Source organism: Taudactylus pleione, unplaced genomic scaffold (genome assembly GCF_031769625.1).
Source record: "Taudactylus pleione unplaced genomic scaffold, aTauple2 ptg000345l, whole genome shotgun sequence".
Taxonomy (NCBI): Eukaryota; Metazoa; Chordata; class Amphibia; order Anura; family Myobatrachidae; genus Taudactylus; species Taudactylus pleione.
In genome coordinates, this window is record NW_028284746.1 from 2,675,935 (window position 1) to 2,695,621 (window position 19,687).

Sequence of the window (19,687 nt, forward strand, 5' to 3'; positions counted from 1 at the left end):
AATTTGTTGTTATGACCTAATTCACAGTTCAATAAATTCATTTTATATCAAGAATAAAAGAAAATGCTTGTTTGCTTTAAAATGATTCAAATATATGAGGCTATGAGCCGTATTCAATCAGACGCGAAAAGCCCAGATCCGCGGAAAAGTAGCACCGATCTCGGCTTTGCGCGTGGAGGAAACTTATCTCCGTATTCAATTCCAGACGCTTTTTGCGTATGCAGAAAGTCAATGCAATGTAATAGGCGAAAAAAATTCGCCTCTGAATAGCAGGAGAAAAGAAGTGCAACAGTTTTATTTTGGGGTGCAAAGGTGGGGAAACCACTCAGGACTCTTGGGACAGCCCTACAAAGGACAACTGTGTCAACAAATCCCGGGGAAACACTTACCACCCCAAAAAAGTACTTTCATTTTGGGGGTGAAAAAAAAAGGAAAAAGTCGGGGAACAAGCATAAAAAGTAGCAAAATAGACTTTTGGGGGGTCTGCAAGGATGGGTCAGGTTTTTTTTTATTGCAGGCGCATGCAACAGGTGCGTTTTTCACGTTTTTTTTTCACTTCAGAGACTATATTTTAAATCTAGGACTCATTTTAAGTACCCCAAATTTGACTACTTATTTTCACCAAAAAATACTGCTTAATGCCATTCGTCACCACTTTTATAAGGACGCTAATAGCAAGCAATTGTCAAAACTTAAGTACCCAAAAATAGCTTTATTAGGGCTATTAGTACTCATCTATATTGATCCCCAATGTTAGTGCATCTTTTTGGGGGGCTCAGGCTGATTTCCCCACTTGTGACAGAACTTTCCGCCCGTTTCACATTCGCGGGGGTCCCGTTGTCGCGTGGTTTGGAATTGAATAGGGCAAATAGCGGGGGCGCATACGATAAGTTTCCGCGTCCAAAATATGCGATGTCGGCAGAAACTCCAGCATGCGAAACTTTATCGCGGGTGCGAAACTAATTGAATACGGGCCTAAGACGTATGACTAGAATTTTTTTTTAAAAATGACATAATTCTTAGTTAATTTATAAACTTTAATCTCCCATATACAAGATTTATTTTTGTAAAATGGATTTAGTAAACTAGAAGCTCAGGAACTGTTTGTTTGTAGCATCGCAGAATAATATTTTTACCCATTTTATCTGTCAGGTCTAGAACTTTATGGGATTTATGTTAGTGTGTGTCCAGCTATTTGGCGGGAAACTGTGCTGAAACACTACAGACCACCTCCTCATTACCTAATTGAGGAAAATTGGGTTTGAAGCTACTAATTGCCCTCTAAACTGTATACAGAGCACAACTGATACTAGGTATACCGTGCCAGTAGTATTCTTACATTTCATTACCAACAATATCTTTTATACAATAAATGAATGGTTTATATGTCAGTTTGTCACAAGTTACATCTTTCTATTACAGCGCTGTTTTACATTACTATTTATGATGATCATTCATGGATTTTTTGGATCATTTATGGATTAATTCTTGATTTGAACTTACTATTAGTATTTTGCTTTTTATTTAATTTACTGATTATGGATATTTTATGTATTACATTCCATTTTAAGCTTATTTGATATGTATGTTTGTATTCACCCATACCCCCTTTAGAATGTAAGCTTTTGGGAGCAGGGTCCTCTCTCCATTTGTTTTCTCTAAGTAATTAGCTAGTTTGAAGGTTGTAATTATGTATATATGTTCATTTGTGAACCTGTCTATATAGTTTACCTAGTACCTAAGTAATCTTGTATGGTCTATCACATATGTACGGTGCTACAGACACTTATGATGCCAAATAAATAAAAGATATTCATGTTACCGTAGTGTTCACATGATTGGAATATCTCCAGTTGTATTTGTATTAAATGTTATGTGAAGGTGTTTTTTTTTCAGTGCTTTTTTTCTATTAAAACAGGTTAATAAAATTGATCAGGCAATAAATTAGACCCAATTTTGTATTTGGTAGCATGGCCCCAGCTGACTATATCGGCCATCGCACCTGCATGCAGGTCTGTCGGACGATGTCGCTGACGACGCGTGGGAGCACGCATAGTCAGTGACATACCCGTTACACACTGGCCGATGTGGACGATATGTCGTCCTAGTGTGTACCCGGCTTTACTGTGTACATATTAGAATTGAACCTTACCAAAAGTATATAGTTATTATTAAAATCATAGAAATGTAATCTGTTAGAATGTCAAAACATTAAGCACTTTTGTTTATTATGGTTATTTAGTGCCATCTACAGGTTCACATAAGAACTACATCTATTAAAGATTGGAAGAAAAAAAAAAACGTGAGCAGAGATCTAGACTTGTAAAAAATGAGATAAGCAAATGAGTGGATCACAGAAATGTGTCAGTCACCAATACTTTATGCAGCGATGTAAAGAGAGAAAATGAGTCACTCACTGTGAGGAAACCCACTCAAACACATGGAGAACATACAAACTCCACACTGATTAGGCTCTGGTCAGGGACTGAACTCATAAACCCAGTGTTGTGAGGAAACAATTCTAACCACTGTGCCACCATTCAATTCACCTTCTCACAGTCGCAGCTATTTAGGGGACACCTCCATTATGCCTCGTTACCCACACTCACCCATCCAACCACCATAACCGATATTCAGCCCCGATAAGGCACGCATACACAGCTGATTGACTTGTCCAGAGCGCTCTGCTCAATAAGTAGATGAGCTTATTATACCGAGCTGCAATAGGACCCTCCCACTCCGCTTTCACTGCCAGCCATCTCATCTCCTGACAATGCAGGGACAGTAGTAGCCAAAACTGGACACATAATTGTTCAGAATTGAATTTCATCATGGCAGAGATGTGATGTTAAATGCCAGCACAATTTTGATGCATTGCCAAGTCCGGGCCATGCTGTGTGGTTGTACTGAACAATATCAGCAGTTATCTTCTAACACGGACATCCAGAAAATACATATAGTAGAAAGCACGGCACTTGCTATCTGCCCATTATATGCGTCTGTAAACAGTAACACAGCTAAACTTCATTTTTAATTCTTAATAAGGCATTGTGACACTGTATAACTCTTTTTCTCACAGACAACACTGCTGCAATATACTGGATACAACCTGATATTATGTAATATTATAAATATGGGGGGATATACAAGCTAACAATAGATGTACTGCAATAAAACAATACATTTTTCATACTCGTCCTTGTTTAATAGCTCAAATGGGAAAACATAAATTAGACTTTGCTATAAAATCATATATAGCATTAATGGTTTGATTCGGAGTGGCACATAATGCGATCGCAACTACAGACTCCTGCAGCGATCACAAGTCCTACATGACTTTACGGCTGTACTCAGAGGCACACCCATCTATTCGATCGCGTCGGCCCCAGCCGTGAGAGCAGCCGCCATCACTAGTAACGCACTTGCGCCTAGACCCTGCTAGGTGCAGAAGATGTGTGCACTGTGCTGATGCATGATGACTCAGAATAGGTCACAACTTTGGCTACATGCCTCTGGGATGCCAACCAATAACGCCCACTGAGCAGTCGGTGAGAAGCGAGTGGGTTGCGCTCGCCTCAGAAGCTGCTCTAACTTGCATATGTCGATGCATGTAGAGTTTACTAAAAATAGGATAGGGACATAACTCGTCCCCCCCTCCCCCTTCCTAAGGGACATACACTATTTACCTGGTTGCCATATTGCGGCTCTATTGGGACTTGCATGCAATTCAAATTTAGGCACTAAGGGCCTAATTCAGAGTTGTACACTACGCTACTGCCAATGTGCAAAACGGCGAGTTTTACACGCCACTCGCAATGTCTCTGTGACCACAAAGTCCTGACCAGACCACTGCGATCCATGGGTGTTCCTGGGTGCAGTCGGGGAGGTGGATGAAGGGAGGTCGGTCCATTGGCGTGTTATGAAAGCACCAGGGAGTGGCTGTGCTGTCGGCTGCGTTCCTAAACGCAGAACAACAGACTCAGATGTCATTTGTAAAGAGAAATTTGACACAGAATCTGCACAGCCCAGGACTTACTCGTGGAGTCGATGTGCGTCTGATGTAGTGTCAATGGTGGTGTGTGCACACAAGGCAGGTAGGGTAAGTGGGTGTAGCAACATTTGCACAGTACATAACACAGTATTTCAGGCGGGGAGTCTGTTGGCAGGAATTCACATATTATCACACATAATTTGCCAGCGTGATCGCAGCTGCGAATGCAATAGCTTACACCTCTGAATCAGGCCCTATGAGCCTATACACGGGTACTCGGGGTTCAGTGGCCATCAGTCAGTGTGTATTAATATACTGTACAGGTGGTAATAAAGCAACACCAGGCCAAAAACAGGATTTTGGTACTTACCAATAAATCCCTTTCTCCGATTCCATAGGGGACACTGGAGGCTTCAAGACAGTGGGGTGGTATAGACGTGTGCTAAGTGGAGCTGGGCACTTTAAATTTTAGAATTGTGACTAGCTCCACCCCCTCTATACCCCCCTACAAGCCCAGTCTTAGGAAACTGTGCCCGAGGAGAGCTGGGAAAAAAACAGAAGAGGAGGCGGCTAAACAAGTACAAAGAACATTTAGAGGTTTGAAATAACATTAACACAATAAGAGACATCAAACAGTCCACTAACGGTCATAACCTAAAAAGACCACAACACTTTCAGGAAGGAACAGCGCAGGGTGGGCATCCAGTGTCCCCTATGGAATCGGAGAAAGGGATTCATCGGTAAGTACCAAAATACTGTTATCGCCTTCATCCACTAGCGGACACTGGAGGCTTCAAGACAGTGGGGACGTCCCAAAGTTCCCATCACGGCCGAGAACCCTGCAAAATAGACCGGCCATACTGCGCTGCAGAGGCCGCAAACGTGTCAAATCTATAAAAACGGATAAAGGTATGCCGGCCAGACCAAGTGGCAACCCGGCAAAGTAACTCCATGGCAACCCCGCGAGCAGCCGCCCACGAGGAACCCGAGCACGTGCAATGCGTTGTAATAGAAGGGTGAGGCTCCCTAGATGAGGCCACATCTACCTGTCTGATGGTCAGACGAATCCAGCGGGCCAGCGACTGTTTGGAAGCTGACCAACCAGCAGGAGCAGTATCATACAAAACAAATAGAACGCCTGTTTTACGTACGGCTGCAGTCCTCTCCACATAGATCCGAAGAGCCCTAACAACATCCGAGGATCTAGAAGAAGGTGAATCCTGTGGAAGAACCAGTAACACAATAAGTTGGTTGATGTGGAAAGCTGAAACCACCTTTGGAAGGAAATCCATTCTTGTACGGAGTTCCGCTCTATCCGCATGAAATACCAAGTATGGAGGACAACAGGATAAAGCTCCCAGTTCCGCAAGAAGAAGAAGTAGTGCTACCATCCACAACAGGTATTTTAACGCCATTTCCTCCGTGAACAAGCTGGTACGGCGAAACGCGCGTCGGAGCAGCAAGGCAGCATCGAGTGTCTGGTGATCTATCATCCGACACACCCCTCCATCAGGTTTTGTATCCCCTGATACCCTCTGCACTATTGCTTCGAGTGATCGTTATTTTCTACGCACATGACCCAGTTAGATCGTCCTCTTTATGATAGAGGTTACCTGCGGTCATTGACTAATAGAATTTTTTTACACTTGGTGTATCTCGTTACATTGCGAACACGTTTGTCTAACTACCATTTACTCTACAGTATCATCGATCTGTTCAGCTTATGTAATTACCTCTCCTACTTGACAGGTTTATCTTTAGCGTTCTCTATCACTCCAGATGTAACTATCTATGCGGATTTCATCTGACTGTTTAGGGACCTATTTTTGTACGCTAATTTATATATCTTGCCGGTATTACAAGGATATATTATTCACGTTAATCCAGTTTTATTGTTAATTATTCAATCGTATCCTGCTAGAATAGGGGATCATTGCATCAATAGGTAGTACACGTGTCAGCAGTTATGTGCTGCTCTTACTGAGATACCAATAGGAGTTAATGAAGAGGTCACTTGAGGTTATACTCTGATATCATTTACACTTACGCTGTATTTTATTTATTTTATCCAATTTTCTACTCCTACATTTCACTACAATTATTTATCTCTTTGTGACAATCATAAAATAATTATATACACACAGTTATTTTGCTTTCTGACTAGTTGGCTCCATTACTTTATGATGTATTATATATAGTTATCTGTTACTCACAAATGAGATACAAATAAGAAAATGTGGAGGTTACTTGCGGTTATACTCTGATATAACTAACATGGAAATACGCTGTATCCCATTGTAATTATTTACTTAAACAATTTCATCCAGTTATTTATTATTATTATTATTATTATATATTTTTTTGTGACAACCAAGATATTTATTAAGTGTCACACTTGATGCAATTGTCTGGATACAAACAAGCTGATTCAATGCAAACCATGCAGTGACAATTTGAGTGTGTCTTAGATGTTATTGTATGATATTGCAGTGTTATTGACACACTTATGCCTATTTTTTGTCTGTCTTCATTATTGACAATGTTAGTGTTGTATTTTCACTGAGAGATAATTTAATTTAGGATAGACATAGAGCCGATTATTACTGTTCTTTATTATTATTATCATATTTCACTATAAACCACATTTACTGTCATTTCTCTATTCCTCTATTAACTGACGGCTACCTCAAGTTAGTAGTTCTCTCATTAGGGGTCCAATTCTATACAGTAAGACCCTTAACAGCAGAAATGAATGCTTGAGTAACACTGCAGTTACACTGTTGTTTCCAAGGGCAACCTGCCTTTCCAGTAATCTCTCACTCCTCATAGATAGATCGTGGTCCAAGTGAGGAGAAGTAGAATGAGGTTTGGCAGTTTCTATGCCCGGACTTTCTAAACCTAAATTAAAGATATTTTCATGCAATGTATCAGGGGATTAACTGATACCTGTTTGATTATGCTATATTTAGCAAGGATGCATTTATGACATGCTTCATGGGGTTAAAAAGATGTCTGCATAATAACGCTATTTAAGCTTGATACTAATTGTTTTTTACTGTCTGTATATTTCGCTTTTTGTGATATATAGGAGGGTGTTTGATATTTATCAATATTGTGCATATTCATATTTTATATGTTTAATTATAATACACAGGATTTCTAGGATCTAAGTGTATTAGATCTATTACTATTTTCTGACATTTTTTATGATACTAATCTTGAGTGTTCTATAACAAAGTGAGTCTAATTATATTAATTATTTACATTAAAAGTTATGTTTTACTTTATATAGGATTTACCAATACTTAGAGTGCTCACCAAATAGAGTTCCTTTTTCTTCTTTCCTTATAGGTTTTTAACGCCACTGACTTCAAAGGTTTGAACAGAGAAGACTGTAAGAAGGAAAGGACGAGATCCAAATCCCATGGAGCCGTAGGAGGAACAAAAGGTTGTTGTAACCGTATAACACCTTGCAGAAAAGTCTGCACGGTATTAAGGCCAGCTTCTTCTGGAAGAAAACTGATAGAGCTGAGACTTGAACTTTCAAAGAACCCAGACTTGGTCCGGCCGATAAACCTGCTTGCAGAAAAAGCAGAAATCTAGCTAGTTTGAATAGAAGGTGACCCTTGCCGTTCACACTCTGAAACATAAAGCCTTCCAAATACGGTGATAATGTTTCGAAGTAATCTCCTTCCGGGCTCGAAGCATAGTAGGGATTACCCTGGATGGGATCCTCTAAGTCTTAAGATGGCCCTTTCAACAGCCACGCCGTCAACTGTAGCCGCTTTAAGTCTGGATAGACTTAGGACCCTGTAGTAAGAAATCTTCTCTCAGAGAGGTAGGAGCCATGGATCGTCGATCAGCAGAAGTTGAAGGTTGGAATACCAAGCTGTCGTGGCATTGTCCGACTGGACTCTGACTGCTCGGCCCCGCAACAGGTGATCTGCTCTCTGAAGAGCGTAGAACACTGCCCCTAATTCCAATATGTTTATCGGCAGACTCGCTTCCTGTAATGTCCAGCGGCCTTGAAAGTGTTGTTCCCGAATCACTGCCCCCCAGCCTCTCAGACTCGCGTCTGTGGTGAGGAGAGTCCAATCCCACACTCAGAATCTCTTTCCCTCCATTAGGTGTGCCGAGTTCAACCACCAGAGTAGGGATATCAGAGTTCTGGGACTTAACCTTACGCGTTTGTGAAGGAAAAGATGGAATCCTGACCATTGTGAGAAGGAGTGAAAACTTCCGTAAAGAATGGCCTCGAATGCTGCAACCATCTTCCCCAGAAGTCGAATGCAGACATGCATCGATACCCGACGATGTCGAAGAACCGTCCTCACCATTTCCTGAACGGATGTTGCCTTTTCCTGAGGGAGGAACACCTGCTGACATAATGTGTCCATGATCATTCTCAGAAACTGTAGCCTCTGCGTCGGTTGCAGATGAGACTTGGGAAAGTTCAGGATCCACCCGTGATGAATGAGAAGAGTGTGGGTCACTGCGATATTCTGCAGTAATTGGTCCCTGGAATGAGCCTTCAACAGGAGATCATCCAGGTAAGAGATAATTGTGATCCCCTGTTTCCGAAGGAGACTCATCATCACAGCCATGACCTTCGTGAATACCCTGGGGGCTGATGATCAGCGGAAGGGTAAGGCCTGAAACTGGAAATGTGAATTCCGAAATGCGAATCTCAGAAACGCCTGGTGAGGCGGCCAGATAGGTATGTGAAGGTAGGCATCCTTGATATCTAGGAGATACCATGAATTCGCCTTCCTCCAGGCCCGCAATCACCGACCAAAGGGACTCCATCTTGAACTTATTTATTATTTATTACCAGTTATTTATATAGCGCACACATAGTCCGCAGCGCTTTACAGAGAATATTTGGCCATTCACATCAGTCCCTGCCCCAGTGGAGGTTACAATCTATATTCCCTATTACATGTGCACACACATAGACACTAGGGTTAATTTGTGTTGGGAGCCAATTAACCTACCAGTATATTTTTGGCGTGTGGGAGGAAACCGGAGTACCCGGAGAAAACCCACGCAAGCACAGGGAGAATATACAAACTCCGCACAGGTAGGGCGTGGTGAGAATCGAACCCATGACCTCAGTGCTGTGAGGTAGTAATGCTAACCATTACACCGTCTGTGTGCATCAGTAGTGCTAAGAACTTTAGTGTAAATTGTTTTAGGGACTCTGAATTATTTCTCTCTTTTATTATTTTAAGAAAATGTTTGCATTATAATCTGTTTGCCATTTTATTAATATTTTTGTAACTAAGCCTTGAAAATATTGTTTTGATTAAACACATTTAATCTAGCATATTCTCCGTGATTCTTGTTGAACTTGCAGGCATGCTACATGTGTGTAATTTGAATGTGATTTATTCTGGTGGGAGTTCGCAGACCTCTGGAGAACGGTCTGCGTGGGGGTAGAAGAACTGTGTATTTTGGTAAGTGACCGCAGTGCGCCAGCGTCACAACCAGCTGATCCAGATTGTTGTATCTGTGAGTCAGCCCGGGTTTGTGACAAATCCTCAGGTAGGGATTGAGATCCTTCAAGTTCAGAATACGTCTGACCGAGCCGTCCGGCTTTGGAAACACGAAGAGACTGGAGTAGAAACCCTTTCCGGTCTGATTCCTGGGAACGTGGAACACCATTCTCGCGGATAGAAGCTTGTCTATTGCTTCTTGTAATACTACACTCCTGTCGTTGGTGGGGTGGTACACCTGTCAAACCGTAACGCAGGTTTCCTAAAGCGAGCTCAGGGAGGACAGAAACTTCCCGTGGAGCAGAAGGGCTTCTGTTCCACGGGAGGTTTCTGTCCTCCCTGAGCTCGCCTTAGGAGGTGGAGGTTGAAACTGAAAATCGAGCTTGTATCCCAGAGAGATGAGATCCCGTACCCAAGCGTCCATACAAGATTCCGTCCATACTTCTCTGAAGTCCCGAAGACGCACTCCCAACTCTGGGGTCCCCCAGGTGAGAGGGAAGCCTGTCATGCACTAGGGTTGGCAGTGGACTTAACCTCCTGTAGAGTAGTAGTTGTTTTTGCGGCTCTGCCACGTCCTCTGGAACCACGGGAAGTTAATGGTCCTCCTCTGAAGTGACCACGGGAACGTCCTGGAGCCTAATCCTAAATCCTCCCGGGGGTCCTTAAACCTAACCCCCACAACCCCGGCTACGTGGATACTTAACCCCGGCGTTGGACGATCGGTCCGGCGTCCTGTCAGGGTCCCGGCGTCGGGATTAACATAGGCTTCAGTATTTCGACGCCTATGTTGGATACCCTGCCGGGATTACACTGTCGGGATCATGACTGGCGATCGCAAGGCCACCGGTCACATGACTGCATCCCGCTTACAATTGCAGGATGCAGAGTCACACCTGCAGCTGTATAAATGGACTTGAGAGTATTCTCCAAATCTCCTGTCCGATGTCTCCTTCAAAGACTTGACCCCAGAAACCATTAGCGTAGTCTTCTTAGACAGACACGACACCGACGTATCTACTGTAGGAAGAGTCTCACAAGACTTTCTGCTATCTGCAGGAAAAGGATAAAAGTATGATAACCGCCGGGACATCTGAAATGTTTTATCCGGATGTTCCCAATCTGAAATCAGAAGAGAATCCAGCTCTTCTGAAATTGGAAATGCAATAGCTTGCCTTTGTGTCTTTAAAAAGAAAGACTGTTGTGCAAGACCCTTGTCCTCCTCCTTTATCTGTAATACCTGGCGGATTGCAGAAATGAAAGCTTCTATCCCACCATCTGACAGCGGCTCAGGCTCCTCCTGGAGCTCTTCAGGCGAATCTGGAGCATATTCCCCCTCCTTGCCCTAACAGCGCTCCTAGCAGTGCTAAAAAACGCTAGGCATAGAAGGAAGTAACCACTGATAAGTAAAAGTAGTTACTATCTGCCTTAAATACTCTCCTGACCAGCCTAAACCCAACTGTTTACTTATAGTCTAAGACAGGCTAACTGTTTCTGTATGCAGCAGTCTGAGTCGCTCCGTGTAATGGCCGCCAGCACACTTCCAGAGAAGCACTGAGGCCACTGGGCGGAAGGAGCAGGACTCCAGAGCTAAGTTCTTCCCCCCCGCTATGGCACGCTGTGTGAGGGAGACATCACACAGAGTATATGCCGCTTGGCTGCCCCGCTACTTGGAGCAGCCTGCTGCTGAAAATATCGCCTCTTATGTTAGCCTGGCTACCCCGCTAGTCGGGGAGCCAGGGAATACTCACGCCGCTGCCTCCTCTGCCGATGTGACTAATTGGGGACCTCTGTGCGCGCTGCAAACAGCGGCATGCGGAACCCTCTTTAAGAGACAGTGGTCTCTGTAGTCGGGGACCCCAGGCGAACTGCGTGCAGTTGCGAGCAGGTCCCCCCGGCAGCTCCAACAACGCAGACAGGCAGTGCAGCTGAGCCGGTCTGTTCCTATTCTTTACTCCAGCGCAGCGGCGTTCTTACTAATTAAATCAAATACCCTGAGGAGAAGTGTAAAAACACAACCAGCTCCCCTCGGGCACAAACTGAAACTGGGCTTTTAGGGGAGTATAGAGTGGGAGGAGCTAGTCACACTTCTAAAATTTAAAGTGCCAGCTCCCACTTAGCACACGTCTATGCCCCCACTGTCTTGAAGCCTCCAGTGGATGATGGAGAAATAAAGGTTCAGTATTGTACTACAGTAAGGCTGACTTCAGACAAAGGAGAAATCACTTATGTGACTCTCTGACAGTGAGTGGACTGATTGGGGGGGGTTTGGGGGGCGATACAGTGGAATACACTAAAATATACATTAATAAATGCAACAGATTTGTTCCAAATACAGTTACTAAATTCAATAGGAAGATAAAGCCAACACATTGGCTGTTAGAACATTGAATAAACACTTACAGAGCCAATGAAGGAGCATAACCAATCACACAGAGGGCTAATGCACTGACAGCCATACAGATAAATGTCATATCACGCAGATTCACAAACAAAACTGAATGTTCTTAAAACAAAATTAATATTCCACAGTGGACGTTTCTAAGCTGATGTAACTATGGATGCAGTGAATCTCAGGTAAGCATAACAAGAGTTTGGCTACTTTTGAGAAGGAAATAATTTTTGCTCCTTTCTGCCTCAGCAATGTCGCTAGTTCCTAGTGAATTGAAAAGGCAAAAAATTGGTTGAGTGGGTGTGATAAAAAAGATCAACAATATAAAGGCTGACAGTCAATAGGTCGACATGCAATAGGTCAACGGGAGCAAAAGATTGACTGACAAAAGAACGACAGTGCAAAAGGTCGACACATCAATGGTCAACACAAAAAATGGTCAACCCACTTTTTTTTGTAATTTAACCCTAATCCTAACCCTTCCCCTAGTGCCTAAACCTGACCCTCACCCTGGTGCTTAACAGTAACCCCCCCCCCTTAGTGCCTAAACCTAACCCACCCCCATAGTGCCTAAACCTAACCCTCACCCTGGTGCCTAACCCTAACAATACCCCCTAGTGCCTAACCCTCCCCCTAGTGCCTAAAACTAACCCTAACCCTGGTGCTTAATCCTAACCCTCCCCCCCCTAGTACCTAAACCTAACCCTCCCCCTAGTGCCTAAATCTAACCTTAACCCTCCTCCCCTAGTGCCTAAACCCAACTCTAAACCTCCCCCTGGTGCCTATCCCTAACCTTCCCCCTGGTGCCTAACCCTAACCTTCCCCCTGGTGCCTAACCTAACCTTCCCCCTGGTGCCTAACCCTAACCTTCCCCCTGGTGCCTAACCCTAACCTTCCCCCTGGTGCCTAACCCTAACCATCCCCCTGGTGCCTAACCCTAACCATCCCCCTGGTGCCTGACCCTAACCATCCCCTTCAGCAGCCTAACCCTAAAAATGCTGATAAACCATGAAAAACATGTATCAACCATTTGAAACTGTTAACCTTTTGTACCTGTAAACATATTGCATGTCGACCATCTGGTGTCAACCTATTCATTGTCGGTCTTCAATCCAGATACCGGTTGAGTCCATGAAATATGTACCTCTGTTGTATGCATGGGGTGAGTACACATAATAAAAGTGCTTAAAACAAAACCTAAAATAAAGATAATGATCCGATCTTGCTTTATTTCTTATGGCCAACTATGTTTTCCATCTGCCCTACACAGAGCAAGGGCTTCACCACCTGTGCCATAAAATATTATTTAATTTTACCTTTTTATAAACTAATTTAAAGGAAACCTCAACATTTCAGCCATCGTTGATAATTGAGGACAAGAACATCCCCAAAACATTCCAGCACTACAAGTGCATGAGTTTCATTTCACACAAACTCCTCGGCCAATATGAAGTGACAGCACCTGGACACGCCTATAAACCGACAATAATTATATTCCCCTGTAATGTATACTAGGAGATGGAATGGAATATAGTTATTAAGACATTGTTACCTGCGGCTACTTTTCTTCTCTTCCGGCTCCTCCGCTGGTTTTACAGACAGTTTTGTGCTTTTATTGGTGTCCTTTTTCAGTTTGCTGGATATGCGATCTTTCATCTGATGTTTCTCATCACTGTCCATTTCACCTGCATCATCATCCTCTTCTTCTTCTTCTTCACTTGTGCTTTCCTTAAATTGAAGAACAATAAGGCCTTAGTAATGCATGGCAAAAGTGCTTCAAGAAAACACCAGCGAGAAAATAACACAATAGGACAGTAGGACACCTAGGGCTCTTATGAGGACTAAATAATGTAAGCCCATAGACAAGTGTTGTCCCAGTATTTCTAGAAGTGTGTATCTGTCAGTTTGCTGACTGATTCTGTCAATGTCGGACTCAGTGGAGCAATTTTTTCTTCTGAGTTGGAATTGCAACCGAGGGTAATGGGAGATTAAAGGCATGGTAAATGTGTTAAAAATGTAGTGGGCATTGCTGGAAGGTGGCTTAGAGGATGCAAGGAGATGGGAGCATCACGGGTGAAAGGGGTAGAGTATACAGACCTTGCACATTCAGATACATGGCTGTACACTAGGGAAGGGCTTCCTAACAGCATTTGCATAAAGTCACACACAGGCGACCGCTAACAGACCAGGTCACAGACTGTTTACCCAAAGCTATTCAATCACAGACCTGTGATCAACCCAACAGCCCCAAAGCTATTCAATCACAGACCCGTGATCAACCCAGCAGCCCCAAAGCTATTCAATCACAGACCCGTGATCAACCCAGCAGCCCCAAAGCTATTCAATCACAGACCTGTGATCAACCCAGCAGCCCCAAAGCTATTCAATCACAGACCCGTTATCAACCCAGCAGCCCCAAAGCTATTCAATCACAGACCCGTGATCAACCCAGCAGCCCCAAAGCTATTCAATCACAGACCCGTGATCATCCCAGCAGCCCCAAAGCTATTCAATCACAGACCCGTGATCATCCCAGCAGCCCCAAAGCTATTCAATCACAGACCTGTGATCATCCCAGCAGCCCCAAAGCTATTCAATCACAGACCCATGATCAACCCAGCAGCCTCAAAGCTATTCAATCACAGACCCGTGATCAACCCAGCAGCCCCAAAGCTATTCAATCGCAGACCTGTGATCAACCCAGCAGCCCCAAAGCTATTCAATCACAGACCCGTGATCAACCCAGCAGCCCCAAAGCTATTCAATCACAGACCCGTGATCATCCCAGCAGCCTCAAAGCTATTCAATCACAGACCCATGATCAACCCAGCAGCCCCAAAGCTATTCAATAACAGACCAGTGATCAACCCAGCAGCCCCAAAGCTATTCAATCACGGACCTGTGATCATCCCAGCAGCCCCAAAGCTATTCAATCACAGACCAGTGATCAACCCAGCAGCCCCAAAGCTATTCAATCACAGACCAGTGATCAACCCAGCAGCCCCAAAGCTATTCAATCACAGACCTGTGATCATCCCAGCAGCCCCAAGGCAGAAGTAAATGCACGCTCGAATATCTGCTGTGGTCCGCAAAAGCACTTCACATAGCTTTCTACGGAAACTGCCAAAATGTATCAATCTTTTTTAGAGCTTGGTCCCGATGGCAGACACCTTCTTCAGCCTTCAATTTCCATCAATTGAGCCCAAAAGTAAACGGATAGCACAAGCTATCACTTTCCTTCTTACTCTTATGGGAGCCCATGTCCCGGCAAGAGTGTGTTGTTAAATTTCCCTGATAAAATATTTATTAATGCCGCCATATTTGGAATTAAGAAATTACATTTATTGGGGAAAAATTGCAAATATTAACAAATCAGCCCCTTAGTCACTTTATGGATTGGTTTACAGTCTAAGAAGTGGGTATTATGTAATAACCTGTGAGATGCAGGCACTGGAGCAATTCCGGCAAAGACTACCCCTGTTTTTAAAGCGGCAGTCATTTAAAGGGCAAAATCGGGTTGATTTTGCCCTTTAAATGATTGTTGCTTTAAAAATACAGGTAGACTCCCTGGAATCGCGCCCATCTCGCAGGTCATTACACAGCCCCTTACGAGTAAACACCCTGAGGTGATTCTAAACATGAATACAAATGTTTTGTAATTATATTCTGTGTTAAACTCGGTGGCTTAATTATAATTTCAAACATTTCAATTTTCCACTTGTCTACACGGCTGATTTGAAAGAGATTGTTCTGCAAATATTTATGTCATTACATCAATGTTTCAGTACTTCAATGCAAAGAGCCCTATAACAGTACAATAACATTTTACTAACTACCTATACATTTTTAATTACTCTACAATCCACAACCTGCTCTAATATGACTACGTGTTCACATACATCTTACCTCCGTGCGACACAAGTCACGTTAAATATAATGCGTGAGCGACGCGCGACACTGTCGAGTGTCTTTCCGTGCAACTTCTTACCTTCCAATGCGTCTTATTCGGAAAGCGATGTGAATACAGCAGCTGTGACACTGTAACGTAGCATTTCGCATGCAGATACACCCGCAGTCGCACACAGAATATAGGCATGCTGCATATCATTTTAATCAGCAGAAGCTGCTTGTGCCTCCTATTCGCATCACTTTGCATATAATACACATTTGAAGGTAAAAAGTTGCACGAAGAGACGCTTTGCGCTACAGAGTCACGCTACGGCATGGCACAACTAGAAGGGCAGTTTAATGTTTAAGGAAGTAAGATGTATGTGGACACATATATATATATATATATATATATATATATACTGTACTCCTTGTGCTCAGAAGCCAGTTAGATGGGGTTGCAGTCTGGAAAAATACTGTAGTTCTTTCACAGGTAGTCTTTATATCAGGAAGCAGTCGGGAAGCTGATGGATGGAATCCCGACCGCCGGATTCCTGTCTAATCCCGGCAAGGGTTAAATGACAGGCATCAAGATCCCAACGCCTGTCATTTTACCTACGCCAGCAGCCCGACGCTCGGCATCCCGATCAAAGGTAAGCCGGGCGCGGACAGCCGCGGGGAGGGAGGGTCAGGGTTTCCCGGGGGGGACTTATGGTTAGGCACCCCCCGGGAGTGTTAGGTTTAGGCTAGGGGAGGGGAGGTTAGGGTTAGGCAGCCCCTCCGGGAGAATTAGGTTTAGGCAGTGGGGAAGGGAGGGTTAGGTTTAGGCACTTAGAGGGGGGGTTAAGGTTAGGCACCCCTAAGGGAGGGTTACTGCTGTTGGCCAGCGGTAAATCATACCGATCCCTTTATATTAGGTACTAATCTAAACCAAAGGCATCAATTTATTTTATAATCAAGACAAATCTTCAATCCTGTGCTACAAATAAATAGAAGACCGTGTGCATAAATGGTATTTAGCCGTCTTTTAAACGCAGCACTCACCAATGTATGAATATGAAGTGAGAGCAGCAGAGTAATCATTGATGCCTATTCCGAAACGAATAGCCGGATGGTTTAGGAAGAAAATACGGTTTCCATGACGGATCAATATGACTATTGAGTATTGATTTTATGTACGACCTATACATTGACCATCTATCGATGATTCCTATGCTTTGCTCATTTACAGCTGCTTACACAAATCTCAATCTCACCTGTGTACATGCGGCCTTACAGCACATTGCATCGGCTGCACAGCTATTTATTTATTAGGGTACCTCAAGCTGCAATCATCCATCCTCCCTAGGCCTAAACCTTTGCATAAACCTGAGCCCAAGCCACAGTCCAGTATATACAGTTATGTGTGCAAATGTCAGCATTCTCCATGGCGCTGTACATTTCTTATCTACTCACAGAACACAATATAATATAACGACTATTCATACATCAGGGTGACACCGCCCTTGGATTGACCTAGACCAGTGGTTGCCAAACTGGGTGCCGCTAGGCACTTGCAGGCTTGTCATGGGTTGGTGGTCTAGGGACAAATCAAATTATTTATGGTCAATGCGATAGGCAAAGCCAGTGCTGGTGGCTGCCAATCATAAATATGTGGAGAAACAGAAGCACAACCACATAAGTGACCCTAAGGATGACAGATAAGAGCAACTTACTTTGTTTAATAATTATCTCTGAATTTCTTAATAAAAACTTAAGGCCTAGGGGTACCGTTAAATGGGTGTGGATTGAAAGATCTACAGTAAAAAGGTCGACAATGTCTAGATAGACACCAGATGTTAGATAGTCAATAGGTCGACAGGGACAAAAGGTCGACAGGGTCAAAAGGTTGCATAAAAACGGTTGACACATTTTTTGTTTTCTAACCTTAATCTTCACCATAACTCTAACCCTCTCCTTGGTGCCTAACCCTATCCGTCCTTCTAGTGCCTAACACTCCAGTAAGTGCCTTACCCTAACCCCCCCCTCCTGGTGCCTAACCCTAATTGTCGGGATAAGTGCCTAACCCTAATCCTCCAGTAAGGGCCTAACCCTAACCGTCCAGTAAGTGCCTTACCCTAACCCCCCCTCCTGGTGCCTAACCCTAATCTTCGGGATAAGTGCCTAACCATAACCCTCCGGTAAGTGCCTAACCTAAAAAAAAGTGTTGATCATTTTAGTGTCTACCTTTTGACCATTTGTACCTGTTGACCCTTAGTGCGTCGACCTTTTGTCCATGTCGACCTACTGACTGTCTAACATCTGGTGTCTATCAAGACATTGTCGTCCTTTGTACTGTAGATCTATAGACCGGATCCCCCGTTAAACAAATGCTGATACTCTAGGGCATCGACCATCGTTTGGTTGTTTGAGGGGGCCAGAAACAGGACGATATGAACGATAACTATATCGTTATCGTTCATATCGTCCTGTTTAATCATACAGTGTGTACGCTGCACTACACCAACAAATTAAAGATCCTCTTTTATCTACCTTCATTAGAAAACATCACTTTCCAGTGCAACTCTTAACAATCAAACTGTGTTATAATATCCTATTTTTATGCAGTTATTGCTCCTTTAACCTCACTAGGAATCCTATTTCTGTACCGAAGTTATATAGCCAATAATTCTGACACCCTAGTTGGTTCTAGGAGAATAAGTGAAAAAAAAACAACTGTTTTTTAGGGCCAAACCCAGAACTTTCCTGGGTAACAGGAAGACCTGGGAATATATACCCTCTTGCGACTTTTTCTAATACAATATCGCAACTACGGTGTCACTCCAGCCCACATACAATCACACACAACTTCTGTAGCGATTTGCTAAAGATAACATGAAAAGTTTAAGTGGTCCCTTCTCACCGCTAAAACCTGTTTTTGTGTATAGGAATGTCCTAGGGATCAAATAGGAGCAATCAAATAAAACATATAATTTCTATAGTAACTATGGCAACCACAACATGTTTCACACTTACCTCATCACTGTCGCTGCCAGACTGCGCAGAGACTTTTGTGCTGCAAAACGAGATTCAGATTTAATCAATTTTTGTTGTTGGTAGATATGAAATATTAAAGGCATTTCGGGTGGACAGGATATATAATGATATAGAAGAACATTTGTGCAAATAGGAGTTAGGACAGAAAAACTAGAAATATATGCCCAGGAAAAAAAGTTATTAGAAATAGACAATACAGAAATACAGTAACCCGATTAACAAATAAATCACTGGTATTTATTACATGCAGTGTACAAAACAATCCTATCATACACATTTTTATGCTACGCTGATTATTCACTAAGCACCATTTATACAGATGCAATTTAAGAAAAAAATAAAAAATTAAATTTAAAGCATTATGTTATGCAATAAAAATACACTATGAAATCCATGTATGTAAACTTGGTAACTGTGCCAACATAAAAGCATCTTAACATGTCGGATGGTAATCGTTCTTTGGTAGGATTTAATAGCGGTCACGTTTCTATCACCACACTGTACAAAGCTGCACTATATGCTGTCACTTCATACAGTACATACTGTAATTAATATGTAATAATAATAAAGATATGGATCTCAATCCTTTACACCAAATTGTTTTCGAAGAACATTTTGGGCTGTATTTTATGGTCTCTTACTTGTCAATGGCTGGAACTGAACTTAGACGAGGGTCATCCTTAAGGAGATCATGGCTACTTTTACTCTTTCCCTTCATGGTCTGTAAAATAAGTCACAAAATATTATATGCAAGACAACCAGCAATAATATACAATACACGGTAGCCTCACTATAGACAAAGAAAAACAACAACAACAACAGAAACAGTGCTTAGGAGCATTAAATAATTATTAATACGACTAAAAATATATAACTTTTTGTTTGTTT

The 19,687-nt window shown here is 42.9% G+C and overlaps 1 protein-coding gene across 2 annotated transcripts in view; it reads right to left on the reverse strand.

Moving 5' to 3' along the window:
* CWC27 (CWC27 spliceosome associated cyclophilin) overlaps positions 1–19,687 on the reverse strand; it is a 261,740-nt gene that overhangs the window by 162,551 nt on the left and 79,502 nt on the right. For both annotated transcript variants that reach the window (XM_088444062.1, XM_088444061.1), the window contains 3 exons: positions 19,441–19,520; positions 18,779–18,818; positions 13,428–13,603 (listed from right to left, as the gene is read on the reverse strand). In XM_088444062.1, the coding sequence (XP_088300188.1) occupies positions 13,428–13,603; positions 18,779–18,818; positions 19,441–19,520 (296 nt within the window). The remainder of the gene's footprint in view (positions 1–13,427; positions 13,604–18,778; positions 18,819–19,440; positions 19,521–19,687) is intronic.